The sequence below is a fragment of the Mus caroli genome, unplaced genomic scaffold, assembly GCF_978045245.1.
Source record: "Mus caroli unplaced genomic scaffold, Mus_caroli_1 scaffold_4, whole genome shotgun sequence".
Taxonomy (NCBI): Eukaryota; Metazoa; Chordata; class Mammalia; order Rodentia; family Muridae; genus Mus; species Mus caroli.
In genome coordinates this window covers 126,111,384-126,135,937 of record NW_028227259.1, presented here as the reverse complement: position 1 = coordinate 126,135,937, position 24,554 = coordinate 126,111,384, and the positions used below count along the sequence as shown (strand labels likewise).

The 24,554-nt window shown below is 52.0% G+C and overlaps 1 protein-coding gene across 5 annotated transcripts in view; it reads left to right on the top strand.

Annotated features, from left to right (window-relative positions):
- Window positions 1-24,554, top strand: part of Cux2 (cut like homeobox 2) — a 189,085-nt gene that overhangs the window by 132,151 nt on the left and 32,380 nt on the right. For all 5 annotated transcript variants that reach the window (XM_029477894.2, XM_029477892.2, XM_029477895.2 and 2 more), the window contains one exon: window positions 17,178-17,256. In XM_029477894.2, coding sequence (XP_029333754.1) covers window positions 17,178-17,256 — 79 coding nt within the window. The remainder of the gene's footprint in view (window positions 1-17,177; window positions 17,257-24,554) is intronic.

The window sequence follows — 24,554 nt, the reverse complement described above, 5'->3', positions numbered from 1 at the left end:
CGCCCCCTCTGCCCTCTGACAGGCCTGGCCTGGCTCCTCCTACCCCAGGGAAATCCTTTCCTTCCGTTGTCTGTGCCATCTTATTCCTCCCCAGGCTCCCCTCTGTGGCTCTCCCTGCCCTCTCTTCATCCCCCTCAGGCTCACAGACAAGGTCAGGAAAAATCCTACCCTTGCACATCGGGACCTCACTCCCACCTAGGAGGACAGGGGATGGGGCAAGCCTGGGCTATGGAGCTGATTGGCATGGAATTTCATCCCAACGTCACTTAACTTATCTGGGTCTCTGTCCCTCCCCATCAAAAGATTTACATTTATTTGATATGTGTGTGTGTGTGCATGTGCGTGTGTGTGTGTATGTTTATGCACGTGCATTACAGTACATGTGTGTAAATCAAGGGACAGTTTGAAGGGGTCATTTCTCTCCTTCTGCCTTGTGGGTCCTGGAGATTGAAGTCAGGCTTGGTGGCAAGTGTCCGTACCCACTGGTCTCTGCTTTAAATGAAGCTCCTAGTGGTTCCTGCCTGGTTAGGCTCATGAGGAGCTCAGTGAGCAGATATTGATACAAGGAGAATCGAGGACAGGAGGCTGGCACTTGTGTCTCCTACAAGTCCTACATGGGAGATGCCACTCACCCATTTCTCAGGTGAGCTCACTGAGGCTCAGCCATGACCTATAAGACCTGACTCATCAGATTTGGACCAGTAAGACCTTGTGGCTTAATACTGCAAGTGAGGCACAGCCTAGACTCTACCCTTCCGTAGGTCTAACATTCTCAGAGAGGGCAGAGTACTTGCCCAGGCCCACACAGCCCTCTTCCCATAACACTGAGGCTGGGAACTACAGTCCCTACAAATCCTCCATTTGGAAAGCGTGCCTCAGCGTACAGGGGAACCAAGGTGCTGAGAAGGCCAAGCTGGGGAGCCCGTGGCGTGTACAGAAGTGAGATTTTAACTTGAGGCCTGGTTATGTGATAACTAAGTACTCAATTGCTATAGTGGCTATTCCTGGTTGTCAACTTGACTATATCTGGAATGAACTCCAATCCAGAATTGGAAGGCTCACCAGTGATCCTAATCTGGAGGCTGGGAGATAGATGTGTCTGACCTGGATCTTGAGGCAAAGAGGCTATGGAGTCCAGAAGATTAAGGCAGGGAGATCTCTGAGTTCAAGGTCATCTGGGATTAAAGGCGTGGTAGCACACACCTTTAATCTGGGCTACACCTTCTGCTGAAGACCTGCATAAGGACATTGGAAGAAGGAAGATTTACACTCTTTCCTTCGCCTGCTTGCCGTGTGGGACTGAGCAACTGCTAGATCCTTGGACTTCCATTCACAGCTGCTGCTGACCATTGTTGGGAGCTGGACTGCAGACTGTAAGTCATCAACAAATTCCTTTACTATAGAGAGACCACCCATAAGTTCTGTGACTCTAGAGAACCCTGACTAATACAATCGCGTACTTAGAGTGTCTCCCGCAGCGCGAGTCAGGTATGAGCAGCCGGCCCACGACCTCCCTGCTGTCAGACGCCCCCCCTCTGGTGATGTCACTAGCCTGTCTCCCTAGCTGTCCTGCCAGCTGTGGGGGGCCGGGGGGGAGGCTCCCGCGAGCCCACAGGTCCATCTGGATCTGCAATGAACCCACCAAAGCATCTTGGGCTGCGATGCTGAAGTTACAACCAAATTAAGAACCCGCAGCCTTCCTCTTTGATCCTGCCTTATCAAGTAAATTATTAATGCTCCTGTCCCCACATTAAGCAGATACTTGCAGCCATTCCGGGTCCTTCTCATTAGAAATAACATCATCTAAAGAAGGGTATTGATTGCTTTTTTCTTTTTCCTTTTTTTTTTTTTTAATCTTGGTATCATGGACGTGAAGCACGTATTTACATGGCGTTTCCTTTAACTTGCCTTCCCGTGCTGTATTTTTATGTTATTGATCGTTTTTTTGACACGGAATTGCTTTCTGGCCTTGTGTGTATGTTGTAAGCTTTCCCCATCCAGCAAAGGAATGGGCTGGGCCCGGACACAAAGAGAAGAGCGATGGCTCTGGCCGCACGCGTGGCAGGAACAGTCCCGCGCCTTTAACAGCAATTAGTCTACCCTGCAGCCCGGACGCTCACGTATGAAAATTTACAAGGCTTTTAATAGACTGAGCTCTGGGGCCAGGCAGGCCTGGCGCCGGGCGGACGAGGCCGCCGGCTGTGTGTCTATCGAGCTGCCTCCGGGTCAGACAGGGGTGGGGTGTGCTGTGGGAACGACTGGAAACACAGACTGACTACCCCAGTGAGGGATGTGCTGCCCAGTGCGCAGTCACACATTCGGCTGCTCAGTTTGATGGTTACTGAAGGCCTACTATGTGCCAGGCAGGGGGCTAAGTGCCGGAGGGACATGCAAGAGTTCAAATTTCTCCTAAGCCTGGTGCCTTGGACGGAGAAGAGCAGGCACAAACCCTGTGTTATACCGATCTGAGTTCTTTCGGTAGCCCTGCTTGAGGCCATGTTCCTAAATGAGCCTCAGTTTCCCTGGCTGTACAATGGGGTAATGCATTTAGCATCTGCCCCTCAGGGAGGTGGGGAAGATTCATCAAAATAGTAATGACTTGGGACCTGGTCATTCAGCCTGTTGCCCACTGAGTTCTACCTCCCTTAATGTCCCTAGAGAAGAATGTTCTAGACTCAGAGCCAGCCTCCCTGTAGACTCCCAAGATGGGGCTCCCCAACCTTTCCCTGTTGCCCACAGTGGCTCTCCATACTGTTCCATTGTAAGGAGGCCCCTTCTTTTCCCCCAACCCTATCAGACCTCGTTCGGCCAAACATTGATTTGGTACCTGCAGTATACCAGGTGAGTAGCCAGCTACGGTGTGTATATGTGTAGGTGCACGTGTGTGAGCCTGCAGGTGCACACAGTGTGAACATGTATGTGGGACAGCCTTCCCGGGTTCTGGCGCTGGCCAATTAGGTGAAGCCAGCCTGCAAGGAAGTGTCTGAGGGCTGCCTGGCTCCGTCCGTCTCCCCAGTGCTGGGATGCTGACTGTGTGCTGCCTGCTTTTTTTTTTTTTTATTTTTATCTTTTTGATGTGGGTTCCTGACATTAAACTCAGGTCCTCATGCCTACAAGGGAGCCACATCACTGCCTGAGTCATCTTCTCAGTCCCCGAAGTCACCCCTCCTTCCCCTGTGGCAATGTGACCCCGTGGGGCAGGGGCAGGTGCCAACAATGCGCACTGAGGTTTCTATGGCCTAGGTCGGGTAGGAACAGGTCCATGGGCCCTACTGTGTGCAGACCCTACTGGGGACCATGGGGTACCAGATGCAGCCTCTGCATTTCTCAAATCTCCCAATGTCCGACAGGCTAAGCTCCCCTTGTGACAGATAACCTGAGAAAACCAGGGAGGAAAGATTCTTTGGGCTCAGGGCTTCATTCATTCACTCACTCACTCATTCATTCACTCATCTGCAGGGCAGGTATTCCCAGGTGCTTGCTGTGCACCAGGCATTGTTGCAGGTGCAGGAACAAGTAAGACTTGGGATTCTGGTTCCCCCCATGACACCCAAAGCCAGCAGAGACAGAGACAGTCCCAACTCCTGGAACAGAGCAGGGACCCAGCCCTGAGAATCAGACACGGAGACCGCCATGGTCCCGCTGTATGTCCCAGCTAGACCTGGTTCTCCGACATCTCCGACAGAGAGGCTGAGAGTTGGGGGAGGAGTCAGGACTCAAACCCAGGTCTGTTGTATTGGTCAGAACAGTGGCCCCTGCAACAGCAGTTTTGTGTGCATGTGATCTTGGTGACATCTTATTCTAGGCAGTTGTGGGAGGTGGTGCTGTGTTCAGCTGTGTGCCGCAGAGCCCCCTGGGGACCAGCGTCACCTGTCACCCTGGTGTCACCTACTCTCAGCTGCTTCGTGGATGAGAGAGACTGAAGCAACTGTATCATGCCTGTCCCTGAGGGAGGAAAGCCACTGGGGCCAGGAGAGCCAGGGGCTTCCGTCAGCCCAGTCTGCTGTGTGGTAGTCCCTGGGGGACAGAGCGCCTCCCTACTGCTGCTGGGGGGAAGCCTGGTGTCCAAGAATCTATCTCAAGTAGTCACAAGGGGAACCTGCCAGGCTGGGAAGTGGCAATTCAGTAGGGGACACCTAGGCATGGTTTGTTCTGCTCTGTGCAGGGCCATGAGGAAAGGGAGGCTAAGCCCCCATTGGCGGTCCTCAGGGTTCACGCAGACAAATACAAATAAACACTAGAGTCCTGCCATCCATGCCGCACCAAGGAGAGGCTGGTTAGTGTTTAGGCGGGCAGTCAGGGAAGGCTTCATGGAGGAGGTGAGGTTCTAACAAGGGGTTTGTGGAGGTGGGATTTGATGGGATAAGCAGCGACTACCATGGCCTTGGCCTCAGCAATCTAGGTTTTGAGCCCAAATTCGGTTACTGGTCAGGTGACCTCAGGCAGGTCACTTCTGAAACAGAGCCTGTTCTGGGCAGTTACCGTTACTCTACCAAGAGAGACCGAGTGAGCCGTGAGGATTGGGCCATGGGAGGTGTGCCTCAGTTTACCCAAGTCTGCCTGTGCAGATGGATCCATGTGGCCCCGTATCTGGTGCTGTGAGCTCAGAGAGGTCTTGGGACTGCAGGCCACACAGCCTGTCCCTGGCTCAGAAGAGCCTGTAGCATGGTGACACACATGCTGTCTCAGTACTCAGGATGCTGGGGAAGGGACCATCACTAGTTTGGCCAGCTTGGGCTACACAGTAAGACCCTGGGTCATCGTGAGTCAAGGGAGGGAAAGACTCTCTGCCCCTCTTCGCCCCTCTCCAGCGTCCCAAGGTGTTCACTCTCTTTGAATTTTGTGATTCTTCTCTTTCATGATTACAAAAGCCTAGGTTCCGTCCACAATACCCATACTGGATGCAGTGGCATTGGTGTCACCCCAGTCCTTGGGAGACAGAGGCAGAAAGTCAGTTCTGGGTTATCCTGGGCTACATAGTAAGTTCAACGCTAGCCTGGACTGTCTCAATAATATTTGTTTTAAAAGCCTTCCCCAGCGTCCAAGGCTACCCAGGACAGAGAGGGATGGTGGTACAGGCTTCTGAGCCTTTATCATTCCGTTTCTTGTCCCACAAAATGCTTCTCCTTCCCCCCAGCTGTATAAGTAAATGCCCATGTGTCCTGCAAGGATCCACCCACATGCCTTGGTGTGAGATTTTCTGTCTGTCTGTCTGTCTGTCTTGAATGACATGTGACTCATCCTTCACCTGCTGTTCCTAAGAACCTCAGGATCAGCCCCTCTACCTCTCTCCGGGGCTGGTAGTGTACAGTACCACACACACACACACACACACACACACCATCACAACCCTCTGACAGCTTTCAGCAACTCCTAGAATGGAATCCAGACACCTAAATGTCTGTTTGAGATTTTGTACCACCCACCCCACCTGCCCTCTTTGTGCCTGCCCTCCCCTTCCTTTTTTCAAATACTTCTTGATCGCTCACCCCCTGCCTCAGGACCTTTGCATGCTCTCTTCTTGCATAACCCCTGTTGCTTGGGCATTTTACCCACCACAGACAAAGCTCACAGCCTGGGCCCTGTAAGGATCTGGATCAGGTGACTCTTGGTCACAGGCTGGCCTCTGCCTGAGTGTTCCCATAGCATCACCAGTCACCCATAAGCATCTCCCTCAGTGACAGCCAGAAGCAGGTGAGGCACCAGCAGGCATCCCTGACATCTGTCGCTCCTCCAGAGTTCTGGTCACATGTCACTCTTACAGGGAACTGCTAAGACTACCGATCTCTTTGGTGGGCCCTTTCACACAGCTACACACACACACACACACACACACACACACACACACCTGTAGACTCCTCTGTTTCCCGGTAGTCCCCACTCAGCAGGAGCTGGAGAGGCACTGATGAAGCAAGTATTGATTGACGTGTGATACGATTGACAGGCACGGTTCTTGGTGTTTCTGTCCCAGGCAGCACTCTGGTTACTCTGCGGTTCCCAATTCATTATTCCCCGTGACCTGCGTGTGAGCTGGGGACTGTCTTTGTCAGCATCTTACAATGCAAGCAGGAGATGAGCACAGGGGGCTAGTGACCTGCCCAAAGCCACACAGCTGCTTTGAATTGGCAGCCATGACCTTGAACCATGATTTATTGAGCCTTTACTATGTGCCAGGTCTCGAGGAATACAATATCAAACAGGGGAGCCCTAGGTTACACACACACACACACACACATACGTGTGCAGGCACATATGGAAAAATATGTGCTCCTTTTTAAGGCACTAAGATTCCCCCAGACGTTAAACAGGGTCACACAGCCAGCTGGTGGCTCAGACCCTTCTCCTTCTTCTGGACCTTGTATGTTTCCCACTTCATACCCTGTCCACAGAGCAGGGACAGTCTAGCAATCTAGCCAGTCAATTATAATAATATTTTTCTCTCCAGATGTTTAAAAGGAGCGAGGGGGTTGGCATGCTAAGGTATAATCATGGCTCAGAGCCCGAGCTGACGTTAGTTATTAATTAGGCCATTATGCATTCCACGGTGATAATTGCTTTGCGGTGGAGTCACCAAGCATGAAACGGACCCGGCGAAGGAACGCAATCTATCAGTTCTTGGATCCCCAGTGCAGCGCAGTTGCTCACCTTGAGCTGGTGCCTCAGCGGGAAACAAAAAGAAATTAATGGTGCCAGTGAGAGACACGTGCGAGCCAGACCCTTCCCTCATCCCAGCCCTGGAAGTGGTCCCCACCTGGCCCCAGGGACAGCACTGAAGCCAAGTGAAAATGCCCATTTGTCTTGGGGACATCTTTCCCTGTCTTCTCTTCCCAGCCTTGTCATGTGTGGGGAAACGCTACTACTGCCTCCTCCATCTCTGCTCTTGGCAGTGACGGGCTGGGTGAGTCACGGACACAGCCTCTCCACCTGGGCTCTGCCTCCACCCAGGTTCCCACCCTGGCCTCAGTGGATGGGAGATGCACCACTCTGTATCTGCTCGAAAGCCTAGGGGTGGGGGGAGGTATCAGTAGCAGACACAGCCGGAGTCCAGTCTCAGCACAGGAAACAGAGATCAGGGTGAGCACCGTCATGTTTACAGAGTACCCAGCATTTGCTAGATGCACCCATTGCTGTTTGGTTTCTTGGTGGTTGGTCCTTGGTGGCTGCCCATTTTACAGATGAAGATGGGCCGCCGGGGTGATCCCGGCACTGGGCCCACAGCTGCTGGTGTAGCTGGGCTTCGAACCCCGAACCAAACAGAGCATCTTCCCACCTGGGACAAAGGTCATCCTCTGCCCGTTTCCAGGACAACTTCCTCCGCTTCCAGGTGCTTCTGGGTGAACCAGGTTTGCCTCAACTGAGTCGCATCAGTCATACAGGTCTGAGTTCAGACCCCACCCCCTCCCACCCCCCAGGTAATGGAAGCCTGCCCGGCCCATCAGCCCCGATCCAACCAGCTGCAGAACACAAGTCAAACTCAGCACAAACATGGCAACCCAGCTTACCACAGGGAGGGAGGAAGCCCGCAGAGCCAGGCCTGGCCCTTAGCCTTGTATCGATTGTGTCTGCCTGGCATAAAAGTTCCTGAGTATCCTTGATGATCTCCATCCTCCCCACACCGCTCCCCGCTCCTCCTTCCAGCTTTGCTGTGGATGTTAACTCCCTGCAGGAAACAAAGGGGACACTGTCGGCAGAGAGTGACAGGCACAGTCCGTCTCCGGGGCCGGATTGCTGTGACAGGGAGTGGATGTCATCCAGCCCCCACAGAAACACTTGGACACAGAGAGGTGGTTGGAGGGCCACCTTGGTGACCTGTCAAGAATGAGAGCCAGCACATGAGAGGCTAAACCAGAAGGGTCGATGGGAGTTCAAGGCCAGGCGGAGGCTGGAAGGATGGCTCAGCTGAGCTCTTGCAAAGGACCAGGGTTCAGTTCCCAGCTTTCCCATCAGGCAGCTCACAGCTGCTTGTAACTCCAGCTCCAGGGGGTCTGACACGTTCTTCTGGCCTGTGTAAGCTGGACTCACACATATGCACACACATGCACACACAAGGTCTCTTTGAAAGGCCCAAGGTGCTCCATACCATTGACCCCGAGTTCATTTCCAAATGAGATGGCACTGGAGACTAGACAGAGCCTCCCCAACATCTGCCCTGTCTCCCGACTTCTCTAAGGCAAAGTCCCATCCCTGGCTAATCCCCAGACACTCCCTCTGTTGCTGACATGTCACTGGCACTTCGGACTCGGCCTTGTACTGCATTGCTTAGTAGTCTGTCTCAGTACCGTACTCCTCGAAGCGGGAAGAAGGGACTTCTGCGTCTGAAGCTGTCCCGTCAGGCGACCAGGTGGGGACATCCAGCTCTTGGGATGTTGGAGAGGAGACGCTGTCTTTCTTCCATGTGCTTCCTTCTCTGGCTGGACTCAGACACCATCATCCGTCATTTAGGCAAATACTTATCGGGCTTTTCCTACAAGCCAGATGCTGTTCTGAGTGCTGAGAGAAACACTCTCCCTGGATGTGCGGATCGATGGCCTTGTGGCCTGCTGGGTTTTGAGGCTCACTCCATACTGGGGCACCCCAGGCCCATTCCTCACCCCATCATTCCAAACCAGACAGAGGGCTATTCTTTTGTTCCTTCGGGTTGATACAAGGTTTCAGGTAGCCCAGGCTAGCATGAACTCCTGATCCTCCTGCCTCTACTTCCTATGTCCTGAGGTTGCAGGTCTGCCCCATCACACCCAACCAAGACTGTCGACAGCCCAGTGACTGTCCTAAGGCACAACAGCATATAAACGCTATGGGACCGAAGCGGCTGAGAAACTTCTAGATGGAGGCGGGGGCAGGGGTGGGGGCAGACTCTGGGCTGAATTCCAAGCTCACTGCCTCCCCTTATAAATAAAGCTTTATTAGAATCCAGCCTCCTGTGCACATGGTTGCCACCACTTTGCAGGGTCTGGGCAGGGCTCAGCCGTGGCGACAGAGACCGTAGTATAGGCCAAAGTGCTTAAAGTGATTTACTAAGGCTAGAGCCAGGCACCTCCTCTGTGCCCCATCCCGCTAAGGTTCCCTCAGGACTTCCTCAGCCCCTCGGAAGAGACTTCCCAAAGGCCACCACTATATTTAAAAGCCTGGGAAGGACCGGCACTTTGATGACATTTGCGTGGCCGCCATTCCTTAAAGGGCATGCATGTTCCTCTAGCTTTGCTCTTCCGGGCTGGCATTTTGGAAAATGTGCCAGAGTGGCCTCGAGAGGAGGAAGCACTATCTGGAGTCCCCCAGTGCCAACTTCCCAGGGATGGGCCATTGAGTGTGTAGCCAAGAGAAGGTGAGGTCACTAAGCCATCATGGGCAGGCAGACATGATATAGAATCCTCGAGGGGACAGCCCAAGGATCAGGGCAGGCCGGGGGTTCTGGCGATCGCTGACTCTGTGCCCTCACCCTCGTCTCTAGGTTCTGGCAATTTGCACCTCTCAGATGCCAGCCTCTAACTTAACCCTTGTAGTCCTTTGGCCAGAATTTTTTTTTTGTTTGTTTTGTTTTTTTGAGACAGGGTTTCTCTGTATAGCCCTGGCTGTCTTGGAACTCACTTTGTAGACCAGGCTGGCCTCGAACTCAGAAATCCACCTGCCTCTGCTGGGATTAAAGGCGTGCACCACCACCGCCTGGCCTGGCCAGAAATTCTAAGCGCTGCCTAAGTCTTGGCCAGTGTTACCTCACGTTTACCAGCGACAAGCCTCTGGAGTGGAACGCTTGCCTAGCATGGGCAGAGGAGGCTCTGGGTTGCATCTCAGCACCGTAAGAGGAGAAACAGCAAATAAAGCCTGACTTTTAACCGCTAGCGTTAGACACACCCACTGGGGGCTGGGTGGCCCTATGCTGTAACAGGAAAACTGAGGTATAGGCAGATCGGAGACAAGTCGCTGATTTTTCCCAGCTGTCCACCCCCTGACACTTCACGCAGGGGCTGGCCAGGCTCCGCAGCTCTGCCTCGCTTTGAGGAGCTTCACCCATCGCCAGCTGCACCTCACATGGAGAGAGACTCCATGGAGACCACACTGCTGTGGACAGGACTTTAGATCTTAGTAGCTCAGAGCCGATTCTAAAGCCCACAGGACCCTTCCTCAAATCCCTATGCCTTTATTAGGCACCAACTGCATGCATGCCCCGTATTTTCCTGACCTTTCTCATGGCCCCCTCTCCTCAGAGCCAGTCACCCCTCCACCTCACCAGGACTTGACTTGCATGGAGTTATCTGGGTGCCCAGAGGGATGGGTGGACAGGGCCTGGCTCTCCTGGGTCAGGGATGAGGTAGGACAGAGGGCTTGCTGCGACTCGGGGAAGCAACCGGCTGGATGTGCAAAGTCCCCAGCAAAACAAGGCTATGGTTGTTCCTGGGTTCCAGCCCTTTGTCACCTAGCTGCATCTTTGGGGACATGGGATATACAGGAACAGTGACCTCAAGGAGAGTGTGGGGATATGGACCCGAGGTTGTCAGGGCTCCAGGGCAGGTGCACCAGGGTGGGGTGGGAGCATTTAGATCATGGCCAGTCTGAGCAGATGGCTCCAGGTGGCTGCTGTCGATGGAAGCGTGGGTCCCGGGTGGCCAGATCCTCCGACTCCCCGGAGAAGCTGGCAGTTTGGCACTCTTCTGGTTTTAAAATCCTGGATCCCTCTAGATGCACATATTTACATATTCCAGTCCTTTCTGGGGTGTCATTTACATACCACAGTCAAATGTGCAAATCCGGAGTGTCTGGCTTGATGGGTTCTGACAGCTCCAATATTTTTTAAACACTGGCGTATCCAAGAAAATAGGCTCGCAGGGTGGCTCCAGCCCACCCTTCACGGCCTTTCCCGGCTGTCACGTGCCACGTGACCCACGACTGCACACGTGCGGCATCCACGGGGCAGGGCCTGGCCTTGGGAAGATACAGACGATAACTGAAAGTCACGATGTATGGCAACAGCATGGGTCCCGGGGCCCCGGTTCGAGTCCCCCTTTCTGCAACTTGCTGTGTATTTTTTTTTCACGGCTTACTCCGCCTCTCTGAATCCTGGCTCTCGCTGTTGTTAACATGGGGAATATGACAGTGACCCTCCCAGGACTTTGGTCTAAGTTGAGGAGGTTCATGTGACGACGAGGCCTTAGCAAAACTTCAGATGCGTGCTAAAATCTTGAGACGTGGTCTTCCAGGTTCTTTTTTTTTTTTTTTTCTCAGAGTAGTTTGAGGTTGAAAGACAATTGGAACCAGGGCTTTAAAGTCTCCACGCATCCCCACGGCCCTGGCTATAAGCTTTGTGTGGCCTGCCGCGGCCATATTGATGAGTGTAGTGCCTGCACTACGTAGCACTGTGTGGCACTGTGGGTTTGGATAAGTCCATGACACCAGGAAAACCTACCTTCATCTTCTGAAGGACAGACAGTGGAAGCCAACTGTCACATCCAACACGAAGGCCACCATCACCCACTTAGGTTGCTAGGAGGCCACACAAATTCCAGCCCCTGTTCCCTGCCACATAGCCAGTTCTGCATCTGTAGTCTTGTATGACCTTAGCCCTCCTGTGTGGCTTGAAGCCACTGTCTCAGCTTCTCTGGACCACTTAACTTGGGAACCATCTCTCACCCAGGGCTGCCTTCGCTCCTTGGTAACAGCTATCAGTGAATTCAGCCTTCTGGGGTAATGTCACGTAAGGTGCACTATGGGTACAGAAACAAAGTCACATTCCGAGTGGCCACTTTAGCTGTTCCCGTGGCAAGGCCAGCAGGCCACATCCCAGTCAGCACAGAGTCACCTTCACCCAGCCAAGGGCACTCAGACAGGACCACAGGTCTTCTCAGCATCCTGGACAAGGGCTCATGGTCCATCCTCGGCCACACCCTCACAAAACCAGAAGCCGTCCCACCCTCCTCTCCAGACACAGCCCAGAGCCAGTTTCTTTTTTTCTTCTTCTCTTTATCTCTCTCTTTACTTCCTTCCCTCCTTCCTTCCTTCCTTCCTTCCTTCCTTCTTTCCCTTTTTCTACCCTCAAAGCAAAATTTATTTGTAAGATACTAAAGGAAGCCCTCCCGTCCCTTTCATGCCAGCAGCCCTCAGCCGAGAAGCGAAATCGTGTATTTCGCTGCTAAAAAAAGCCCTGGCTTATACAATTTTAACAATAGAAAAATGATCTTTGCGCTCCAGTGCGCGGAGGCTTGGAGGGAAAGCGGCAGTGTTCAGGTGGCTGTCGCATTACAAATGAGCAGTTCTCCTTTGTTTTGAGTGACAGGTAATTTAAATGCCGTCTTATATGGAGGCCAGGGTTGGCTGTTTTGGTTTTTTTTTTCCTACCCCAGAATTGGGAGGGGGCAAAAATGATGGGGGGGGGGAAGGAGAACTGAGGGACTCTGATGAGAAGTTTAGCTTGGACTGTTTAATTAGGAGATCAGGAGTTTCCGATTGGAGTAATTGGTAATTATGCCATAGCTAATAGCAGCCGTAGCCTGGCCTGCTGAGCAGGGAGGGGAGGGGGGGGGGAGGAAGGGGGTGCGAGGGTGGACCTTGCTGAGTCCCCAGAACCTGGTGCAAGCAAATTAGGGGCCACACTGTGTCGCTTGAAAAAGGGTTCGTAGCACCAACATCTGAAAACAGGGCTCTCTACTTTACTTTTAACCTGGGGCTAAGAACAAATATGGTAATAATAAAATTTCCGGTGGTTCCTCTTGCCCCAGCGGAAGGATGTCCCCCCTCAGCCTTTGCATCAGGCCTGGTGACAGTGACACATGGCAGAAGAGGCACAGGTGCAGAGAGGAGTGTGAACCGTCTTGCCTGGGGTGATTAGAATCGATGCACTCGAGCCAGGGAAGGCATTGAGGGCCTGGGAGGACGGCTCGGTGGTTAGAGAGTGCTAACTTCTGTACAAGCATGGAGAGTTGAAACTCCTAGCACGCATGTAAAAATCCAGACATGGAGGCAAAGACTGGAGGAGCCCAATTTTGCCTGGCTTTAAACCCCAGCAGTCAAGAGCCAGAAAGACCACCATGTGGCAACAGGTCTCTCTTTCTCCTGATTTACCTGCTGCCTGGCTACCAGGATCCTGTCAGGTTCCTCCACAGCAGGCCGTGTAGTTGCCAAACTATTACTGTTTCTAACGGCGAGGTTCTGTGGGGCATGGGGCTGGCCACCGCTGACTCCACATCACCCGTGTGGCCTCCAGATGGCTGCTGTCACAGCTCTGTCTGGACACTTTACTCCTACCCTTCTTTGTGACCAGGTAGAGTCATATGGGTGTTGCCATGGCAGGGTCTGTCCCTGCTGGCCTCCTCAGTCCTAGAAATCTGCAAGCTAGACAGATAGGGCATGAAAGAATGGCCCTAGCTGTGTGCTAATAAAACTTTATTTACAGGAGCAAATGAAGGGCCAGATTTGGCCTACAGCCTGTAGTCTGCCAACCCTTTCTTGGCACTCCAAGCAAGGAGAGGGAGAGGGAGAGGGAGAGAGAGAGAGAGAGAGAGAGAGAGACAGCCATCCATATGAAGTTGTTTGGATTTTTCTAGAAGCTATATTACATTTTTAAAAATAAGAAGAAACTGATAGATTTAATTTTAATAATAACTTTGATTTCACCTAATCCGTCCTCAGCAATGTTCTGTCAACAAGCAGTAGATATAAAATGATTATTGGGGACTTTTTCATCTCCTTTTCTGTGGTAAAAGTCAGAAACTCCCTTTTTCTTGCCACTCATCCAAGTGTTGAATGGCCACAGTAATTATTTTTTGATGTGTATGTATTTGTATGTGAGGGAGACACACGTGTTCCACAGAGTAAATGGAGAAATCAAGGGACCCGGCAGGAGCCAATTCTTTCCTTCTACTGTGTGGGCACAGGAAATCAGACTTGGGACAGCAGACTCTATGGCAAGTATCTCTAACCACTGAGATATCCCACCAGCTATGGAATGGCCACCGTTAAGGGTCTAATGGCGTGTGAATGTAGTGAGCGTATTGGACAGCTCAGCTCTCAGGGCATTCTACAAAGACAGTCATAGAAATAAAGGCACCACTACAAACTGGTGGGCGCTTTGACAGGAGAGCAGGGAGGGCCATGGGTGATGCTAGGGTAACTGCAAAGGACTCGGCCAGCCCTTGTCCCCTCTCCCACTTTTATGAGTTATAAGGACATTCTGCAAACCCCAGTCAAGACCTCCTTCATTGAGGATGATGACAACCAGAGGGTCTGGCATTTTTATATATTCTCCAGCTCAGGAAGGAGCAACAGTGTTGCTTCTTGTGACCATTAGCTACAGGATAGTCAAGCAGCAGCCTCTAGCCTCACGAAGCTGCAGGACCCTGGGACACAGCAGTATCCAGACGGGGTCACAATGACCACCTCCTTGCCTGGGGCTCTTGCTTTCCTAGGGACAAAGGGTCCCAATTTGCCCGCCCACACAGACAATGGCAGAGGTAACTTGGTGACTTGCTTTGGTGACATGTCTTTGAAGACAGATATTCACAAACAGGAATGCATGGTCTGCCTCTGCATGTTATTGGCATTGCCCTCCTCTTGGGGACACTCGCAAATTCGCTGCTCCCCAACACTTCCAAGAACCGCTACCCTGCTGTGGCTCGTGTTCCTTCGTTTGCTTAGAATGGTCTGTCTCTGCGGGATGGCAAATCTCCCTGAGTTGGGTGACTCCACTTTCACGGGCTTCCTGCCCTTTTCCTTTCTTGCCACACTTTCCTTCTCAGCGAAAGAAGAGGATTCGCCAAGTTCCCTCACCGAAGTGGTCGACTTTTGCCCATGTCCACCCTACCCCTGCCAGCCTTGCCCCAACAATGCTTTTTGCGTTTTCTTCCAAACATTTAGGGCTTGTAACAAAACATGGTGTGGGGGTGTCGCCTCGAGTTTCATGTTCCCACTGGTTTATGGCTATTCTTAGTCCTCAGGACTGGGCATATGACTGGGACTCTTGGGAAACGTCGGTTGAATGAATAATAAAAAAAATTGTCACCCTGGAAGGTCACAGAGACCAGGGTCTGTTCTCAGAATACTGAAGTGAAACTGCCATTCTCAGTGGCTTTTTAAGTCCTTGTTCCACACTGACCTCGAAATTCTCTCCACTTCTCTAAATGACTCCTGTTCTGAAAGGCCTCTGCGGACCCCCTCTGTCAGGATGAAATCTAACGATCACAGACAGAACCTGACACTTCCCGTAACCACATTGTTAAATGGTAAAAAGCGACGACACGTCTTCACTTCAGAGTGTAGCTCCGTTGTTTGTTTTTTGTTTTTTGTTTTTTTTTTAATGGCAGCGAGCGATGCTGTCTTTTCTTTTTCTTTTTTTTTAATGCTAAGTCTTTGAAACCCTGTGTGTAATTTACGCTCATTACATGCTTTGATTTGGACTCCCCTTGGTTCAAGTGGTCAGGAGCCACACATGGCTTTGGCAGCCATATTGGGCGGCATGGCAGCCATTTTCAGAGTGTGAACCTCTACGTTGAATGTGGTTTTTCTTGGGTCATGGTATGTTTTTCTCTGTGCAAGGCAGGTTTTCTCTTAGGTTGTTTAAAAAAAAAAAAAAAACACAAGAGTGACAAACACCATTTAGTTGTTCACTCAGAGCAGACAGCCAAGGAAGAAATTGGTCACCCTTGGGGGTAAACATATCTATGAGGCCCCAGGCATACCAGGAGCTAAAACACTGGATACTCTAGCGCCCCTTTAAAGGAGTTGTGTCATTAACTTCTTCCCTTTACAAACAGGAAAATAAAGGTGGGAGGATTTCCGTGAATTCCTGGCCAGCATGCCATGCTGGAAGTGCATTTTAAACCCCTGGTGTCTACCTTTCTGGACAGGTTTGCTTCAAATGGCCTCTGCCATTGGAAAGCAAAAGCACCCCAGACGCCATCTTGGCTGGGCATAGAGTTTGGTGCTATGCCCTCCATTTGTTGATTCTGTAAATGGCCTTGAAGGGCTGGGAGTGGGGCTCAGTTTCTAGAATGTCCGCTTAGCGTGCATGAAGCCCTGGGTTCAACCCCCAGCACCGCATAAACTAAACAAGGGGACACATGCTTGGGACCTCAGCATTTGAGGTGCAGCAGAAAGGCCAAGAGTTCAAGGTTTTCCTCAGTTACAAAGTGAATTTGAAGGCAGTCTGCACTGTGTAAGCTCCACTGCCCCACTCGGAAAAAAAATTACATTGGGCACTGACTTTGTGCCAGAGAGAGCTCTGAGGGATGTGTTTAAGGGAGACTTTGGCTGTAGATCCATCCCCCTGTCTCTTGGAGCTCATCACTGAGAGTTAGGGGAACCACCAGCACACACAGAAGACTAACAATCCACACAGGAAGTTGGTGCCAGGAGGGATACATATCGCACTGGCAGCATGAGACTTTCTGCTGCCCACTGTGGCCCAGCCAGACAGGACCCCGAAGATAAGCAGCTGGCATCGGTACCTGCTAGGGGCTAGCCTCAGGCACAGAAGGCTCAGGACACTGCATCACAATCAGCCAGCAAGAGCTGAGATCAAGGCAGCTGGCATTCACTGCCTGAACCAGGGAATAAGAGGGTCCTGAGCCTAGAAGTCCTCCTGTGGCCAGGACCCCGGGAGTCACTGGGCCACGTGGTGCAGGGTGACACCCATCTTCCACAAAGACTCAGTGTCAGGCAGGAAGCATTTATTGAGGACCGTCAGTATACCAGGAACGCTCGTACAAAGTCGATTACTCTAATGTTGGCTGGAGCTGCCAGTGTCTTCTAAGAACTGACAAGTTTACAATACTAGCCAAACATGCCCCGCTTCCTCCCAAAGCATGTCCATGTTTGAACTCGACAGCACTGCGCTCCAGTAGAGATGCACAGCCAATATTGTTAATAACCTACTGTTTGTCTTTCTGTGTTTAGATCTCTTAAGAGGGTTAGGAAGTGGATCCTATTATGATTTAGCCACCCCACGTCACCACCATTTTACTGCTAAGGAAACAGGCAGAGAGGGGGCAGTGACTTGTCTAAGGTCACACAGCCAGGCACAGCCCAGCTGGGCTCTGAGCTCAGATTTCTCAATGTGAAGAGTGGTTGTTCAACTTGTAACTGTCTTCAGTGCTCCCGCCACGCCCCCCCAAAACCATCGCCCAAAAAGATACCGGTCTCCTTGCAGGTCCAGGGTCACAGCTCCACGTGACACTTTTCTCTTCTTTCCAAAGGTGGTGGCTCTCAGTAAGAGAAGTCGGGAGGCAGAGGCAGCGTTCCTGAGTGTTTATAAGCAATTGATTGAAGCACCAGGTAAGAGGCTCTCGGGCTCTGTCATTGAGTAATTACCACGGAGGAGGAGCATCCCGAGTGGGTGACACGGATGCCACAGTGGCTTCGTGGTGCTGGAGTCTGGGGACAGGACTGAACCCAGGGGGAGGCCAGGCCCTCTGGAAGCTGAGGATGGGGGTGGGAAGGGGCGCGTATGTGTGTGTGTGTGTGCGCGCGCGCGCGCGCGTGTGTGTGTGTGTGTGTGTGTGTGTGTGTGTGTGTGTGTGTGTGTGTGTGAGAGAGAGAGAGAGAGAGAGAGAGAGAGAGAGAGACTTGACCAGCCCATTGTGAAGTTACCTGTCGGCTCCGTTATCCAGCTTTCTGCCTGATGGGTGGGAGGGCAACTCTGATATCTTGCCCTCCGGGGGAACCCCTTCCAGGGCTACAGCTTGAAGCAGGGGGCAATAGAAGGATAATGTCATCTTTTCTACAGCCAAACTTGGAATCTTAGTATTGAGGGAAGCCTGGCCCAAAAGAACAAATACCGGGTAGTTCCCCTCAGTGTGAACACAGCAGGCAGGAGTCAGCCCCTTAGCCTGCTTACCATGGTTAGAGCTGAACACCACACATACACGCACACACATACACACACACACACACACACTCACACTTGCATGCGTACACAGACACACATGCACATATACACACATGCATGCACACAGACACACATGCACACACATGCATGCACACAGACACACATGCACACACATGCATGCATTCACAGACACATATGCACACATACATACATGCATTCACACATGCATACATAGACATACATGCACACACATGCATACACAGACATATACACACATGCGTGCACAAATGGATACACAGACACATGTACACATGCAAACACAGACATATATGTGTGCAGACATGCATTTTACAGACACATGCACAAACATGCATGCATACACAAACACATGCACACACATGCATACACAGGCATGTGCACACACATGCATGCACACATGCATACACCGACACACATGCACATACAGACAAACACACACACACATGCAAGTGCATACATGCGCACACATCTGTTGTCAGATAAACAGATGTCCAAAGCATGTTCCATCCACACTGGACTATGAATCAGCCTTGAGAAGGAACACAGAGCCCATCTCACCATGGCAGCACGTGACTGTGTTCGAAGGAAGCATCTAGAACAGGCATCTGAATCGACTGTGAGAGACTGCAGGGGCCAGAGTCGGAGTACAGGGTTTCCTGTGGAGAGAGAAGATTCTAGAACTCCAGGGAGGCAGGGCAGCCATGCTCTGTAGGTGAGCTGAGTGCCACCAGGTGGTTTCCTTTCAGCAAGAGGTCTCCAGTGAGGCGAACATCACCTCAGGGGAACACAGCAGCCTCCCACTTTTGGGAGTCAGCCATCTCTGAGGTCAGGGCTCTGGGTGTGAGTCACACAACAATGTGACCCTTTTGAGGATGTTTGCCTGAAAATATCTGGCCCCGGCCACTCTCCCATTCGTTGGCCTGTGCCCACCCCTCACACTGCAGGTGTCCGGGCCTCAAGGCCAACACTCAGATGACCTGCCGTGCTTAGCCCCAGGCAGCCGTTCCAGCACTTGGGGTATCCAGACTCAGGTCACACATGAGGCTTCAAGTTGTGTGTGGTAGCTCACACGTGTGATCCCAGCACTCAGAAGGCTTAGGCTAACCTGGGCTACACAGCAAGACTCTGTCTCAGCTGGGAAGGTGGCTCCGTGGGTAAAATGCTTGCCTGGGTTCCATCCCAAGCACCCTGTAAAGTGCTGGGAATACTTGTGGTCCCGGGGAGGCGGGGCCAGGCTGATTGCCAGAGGAGAGGAGCTCCCAGACAGGAGACCTGTCTCAAAAGACAAAAGCAGTAGGTGCCTCATGAGGACTAAGGACCTCCACAGAGCACACACATGCATGTACACCCAGGCATGCACACATGCATGTACACACACACTTGCACACATGCACAGAAGAAACAATACTTCATTTCTTGAAGCCGCCATGGGACTCTCATCTTTCTGGATCCCAGGCTGGTTTGTTTTTTGTTTTTGTTTTTTTTTGGGGGGTGTGTGTTTGAAACTGGGTTTCTCTGTGTATCCCTGGCTATCCTGGAACTCACTCTGGATCTTAGAAAACCACCTGCCTCTGCCTCCCAAGTGCTGGGGTTAAAGGCGTGTGCCACCATTGCCCGGCCCAAGGCTGTTTGAACTCTGTTGTAAGCCTGGCCGAGAGCCACGTGAACTCCAGAGACAGGCATGGAACCTTCCAGAAACCCCTCATTGCTTCACACACTGTCTCTCCCCAAAGCCTGGGTACTCAGAGGTCACAAGAAGCCTGGAGAGCCCAGCGCTGACTTCCATGGCTGTGACTTCCTGGGTCTCCTCCTGTGAAGGAGGGAGAGGGGAAGGGAGGGAAGAGAGACAGAGATGCCACATCCCAGCTGTCATGGAGCTAGAAAACAAGGAGCCTTAACGGATGGAGGCCAGCCACACAAACGGCCCCTTTAGGGGCTCTAATTCATTTTCAAGACATTTAAGAATAACACAGTGCTTTAATGATTTCTTCAGGGAATCAGGAAGACGTATTTTTGTGCTCATTAAATGTTATCCGCAGACACGAGAAGCAAATGTCAGATGGGGAGGTTTTGGGGGGCTCGGAGCACTAGTGTGCGCGTGTATGTGTATGTGTGTGTGTGTACACACACATACACATACACACACACACACACACACACACACAGTCCTATGCAGCCGGGATGCACCGACTCTCCTTTGGTCTATGTCTTGACAGGCAAATTATTTGTCGCAGTTCCCCCCGCCCCCCAAGTCCTGATTCAACATTTCCGTCTGAATGAGTGGCTCCTGCCAGCACGAGTCCTTGGCAGGCAGCGAGACACAGCCTGATTGCTCAGCAACTATTTTGATAAGTGCGCAGTCCGTGTATCTGTAATTACGGAAGAAAACCGTAAATCTTTTGGATATTGTTCGCACAGATGTGGCACGAAGTGAGAAGAAGAAAAAAAAAAACCAGTAAAATGTGTTAAAAGCGTAATTAATGTCATTGTTGTGAGAGAAGACTTGATTTAAACCCTTGGCTTCAGCGTGCCGTGTTGACAGCCGATGTCTTCACTGCACACGAGCCAAGTCGTGGGGGGGACCCGGCCCGGCCTCAGCAGGAGAACTTGGGGACCTGGTGACTAGAACACAGGAAAAAGAAAAGGGGTACAAAAGGAGAGAGAGAGAGAGAGAGTCAGGGAGGCTGAGGGGGACACGAGGACTCGAGGACACTCAGCTGAGCCCACTACAAGGCAGGTGAGTGGCCCAGATGGCTTCTTGGATTTTGTTGGGGTTTCTAAAACTCCCTGCAGGTGCCTCTTGCTCCGTAGTATCTTCCGGAGTGAGACTGCAGGCAGAGGGGAGAAGTTTCCTCTGTTCTCAATGACCTGAGCCCAGAACCTCTCCCTCTCTGCTCTCTGGGTCTTTAGAAAAAGAGAGGGTCGTAGACCCTTTTGGTGGACTGGCGTGAGGGTTTGATGCACTGTGCGTGAGGACGTTTAAGGGAAACATCCCATAGCCTGTGGACTTCGGAGTCCAAGGGATGCAAGCGTCTATTGTGGATCTCACAGGGTCGTTACCTGTCTAGCACTCAGGGAACTGGGTGGGTGTTGCTGAGTCTGTGCTATAAGGAGCTGCCTGGCCAGGTTTCGGGGTTTTTTTTTAATGCATCTTCCCAGCCTAAAAGAACAAAAGAAGAAAGAAACAAAGTAGCTTTGCTTTACACACCCTCTGCTCAGAGGACAGGAAAGCAGAAAGACAGAGAGCTGCCGTCGGCTGCCTTCTCTTGTCCTGCATTGACTTCTGTGGAGTGGCGTCTGAGCCCCCGTGTGGCCACACCTTCCCCGGCATGCCTGTGGGTCCACCCTGTGAGACTCCAGACCCCGCAGCCTCAGTGGGGTTCTTTCTCTTCTGTGGGTGTTCCTGGTGTCCTGAGCTCCTCCCAACATTGCCCATGTGCTGAGGGCTCAGTGCTGCGACACAGGGTTCCTTGGATGAGAGAAAAATGTGGGAAAGAAAGTACACTGAAGCCTTGTCTTAATTCCAGACCCTGTGGTCAGAACAAATGAGGTTGTTTCCCCTGGTTGGTCTGCCCAGCTCTTTTTTACTCTTTACCCAGTGTGCTGTTTGACCAACTATTTGCGCAGTTCCTCCGTTTATAACAGGACTTAATTATTATTGATTTGTCGATGCTCTTTGTATATTAGGGACAGGGGCATTGGTACCGGTAGACATGTTTGGCATCTTCGCTGTTAAATGGACTTTTGCTTTTTAACTTTGTTCATAGCCTCTCTTATACATCGTACCTAGTAGACATTCAAGCAATGATTTCTAGAAAGTAGAGAATCTTACCAAATCTTTCTTTCTGTGTCCCATTTTTAAACACATTCTCACCTGAAGTTTAGAATTGGGTTTGTTTGGGTTTTTTTTTTTTTAGTATTCTTGCGATCTTCTTTTAAAATTTTAAATCTAAGCCATGTGAAATGTATTTTTGATGAAAGCAGGAGGTAAAATCACTAGTTTTGTCCCAAATGACAAGTTTTAGCGCCATCTAGTGATCAAGCCACTTTCACCTCCATGGAAAAGACATTTTAGTGTAACTGGGAACAGTGATGGCCCCTGCTGCCCCTACTTATATCCCCTCCTCCTCCTCTTCCTCCTCCTACTTCTCCTCTTCCCCGTCTTCCTCTTCTTCTGCATCTTCCTCTCCTTTTCTCCTTCCTCTTCCTCCCCTCCTCTTTCTCCTCCTTTTCTTCCTCTTCTTCCTCCTCTTCGTACTCTTCCTCCTCCCCCTCCCTCCTCTCTCCTTCTCTCCTTCCTTCCCTCCCTCGTGTTCCTAAGGAGTCATAAGAACATAGAGAACTACTTCACATGAGCTCAGACAGAAGGCCCAGGTACCATCTTGCCCGGACATTTCTAGGTGTTGTCTGTGTGACAGGCATCATGCCAGCTCCTCACAGGCACAAGCTTACTGACAAACGCCCCCAACACAAACACTCACACACACAAACACACACACACACTTACTCATACATCTGCACCTGTGGTTCCCAGTGTCCAACCTTGCTGTAGAATTCATTTGAAAATACAGGACTTTGGGAAAATGACCATCAGAGATTTGTGCTGTGGAAAGAGGGGGCACCCAGTGGGCAGGGTGTCACAGCCAGCCCTTTAGGAAAAGCGCTGGCCTGGGAGATGGGGAGTGCCGACATCTCCGGCATCTCTCCGGGTGTGAACCCCCAGAGCTGAGGGAAGCAAAGAGCTGCAAATGTGTGGAGGAGGGGCAGAGGAAGAAGGGCTCTGGGCACTGGGATGGGCCGGGCCCCTCTCTGCTGTCTTGTCTTACCGCTTCCTCCATGCCTGCCCTTCCCCAGGCCCGTGGGACACACAGCAGAGAACACCCAGCCTGCCTGCCGTCTGGCACACACTCCTCCCCCTGCACCTCTCATTCGACAAATATTCAGCACTTGCTGCTGTTTGTTGGCCTCTCTCCTACCACAGGGGCATGGTGCTGAGCAAGACAGACCTCTTCCTTCCACCCCGGGAGGTTCCACGCGCTTCACACACATACACACCACACACACACAGAGCCATGTTTGCATTAGGACACACATTTTGTGCCCCGGAAACTGACTCTCCCTCTCTGGGCTACTGTCTCTTCTCCACAGCTGAGCTCCTCCCACCTTGAGTAAGACAGAGCCTCAAGCGCCTGGCCTGTAGTAGCTGCTCAGCTAACAGTGGCTGCCGCTGTCCCCATCAGTGCCAGGGAGGGAGACCCTCATGCTAGGCAACTCTGCGGCCTCAGAGCCAGCCAGCACAGGCTGTTGTGGGGAGAAAGGAGTCAGCAGGCTCCTAGCTGTCCTGAAGGAAGGGACGTGTGCCCATCTGCTAAGGAAAAGTTAGGACTCTGGATTGAAATCAGTGTCTGTGCCGCCCACACGGCCACCGCCCAAGCCCAGATGGGAGCAGGCTGCTGCCTGGGCTCAAGCTTTGGGGAGCGTGTGCATACTTCTGCATATTTGTTCCTAAGGAGTCTCGTGGCCAGCCTTCTGGCTACGGCGTCCCAAAAAATCCTCAGTGTGTCACTTCAGGCGGACTCAGAGGGAGGGGAGGACCATGCTTCTCTCCCTGTCTCTCCAGCCCCTGTCTCCCACCCTGAGCTTCAGCAGGTGACCAGGTGACCAGGCTTTCCCTGTTATTTACAAGGATGCCCCAACCCCATTATTAGCCACCCATCAATCAAGAGCAGGCCATAGCCCTGAGCCACCCTGTCATCTTCCTCACCTGTGGTCACCTCTGCCTGTGGTCCCCCTCTTTAGAGGTCCAATCAGTTTAGTTTGTCTACAAACTCCTTCCCTCCTACACTTTGGGTTTGGGGGCTCCCAAACCCAAGATTTGCTTTTGAGAAATCTCAGTTAGACCAAAAAGCTGCTGTGTCCCCAGGGCCGCTGTTTCACTCCCTCCAAATGGGCCCTAGCTGTAGGAGCCACTGGAGAGGCAAGCAATCCTGTCTGTCACTTACTGTATCCCTGGCGTTCCAGGCTGAAAGGAGTGGCCTCTCTGAGCCCCGTACCCTCACTGGTAACTGGGCCCTGTGGTCATGAGGACCCAGTGAGGCCTTGTTCCTGGGACAGCAGTTCTAGTGGGTAGTGGGTGGGTAGTGTGGGGAGGGGGGAGTTGGGCGGGAATGGGGAGATGAGTGGCCTCCATTCCTCACCCTGCCCTGGGCTGTTTCTCCAGACGCATCCTGTTGACTAGAACATTCTCCTTTATCACCATGCTGGCTCTGCCCACTGTCACTCCCAGACAGGTCTTGCCTGCCCAGCCTATACAGGAGCCCATTCTCTCTGACATGGCCTCATCTGTCCCTTGCCCCCTCTGTCCATTCTGAGTGGCAGCTGCAGGGTTTTCCTCTCTGCCACCACTCCCACAGCCCAAACCGTCCTCAGCACCCAGCAGCCCCTGGCAGTACCTGGCTCAAGGAGGAGCCATGCCTGACACTTAGTTCAGGAGCAACAGCGGTGAACTCTGAACTCGTGGCTGCTGCTGTAACAAGCTTGCACCCCACAGTCCTGGAAGTTAGAAGCCACTGAAGCCCAACGCTCCCTAAGCTACCTTCCCAGCCAATGTCAAAGTTAGGATTGGACCATGAGCTTCCTATCCAGGTCCCTCTGCGTTTCCTCTAGGGTAGCCTTGAACTCTGTGGAATAAAGGCATGAGGAATTT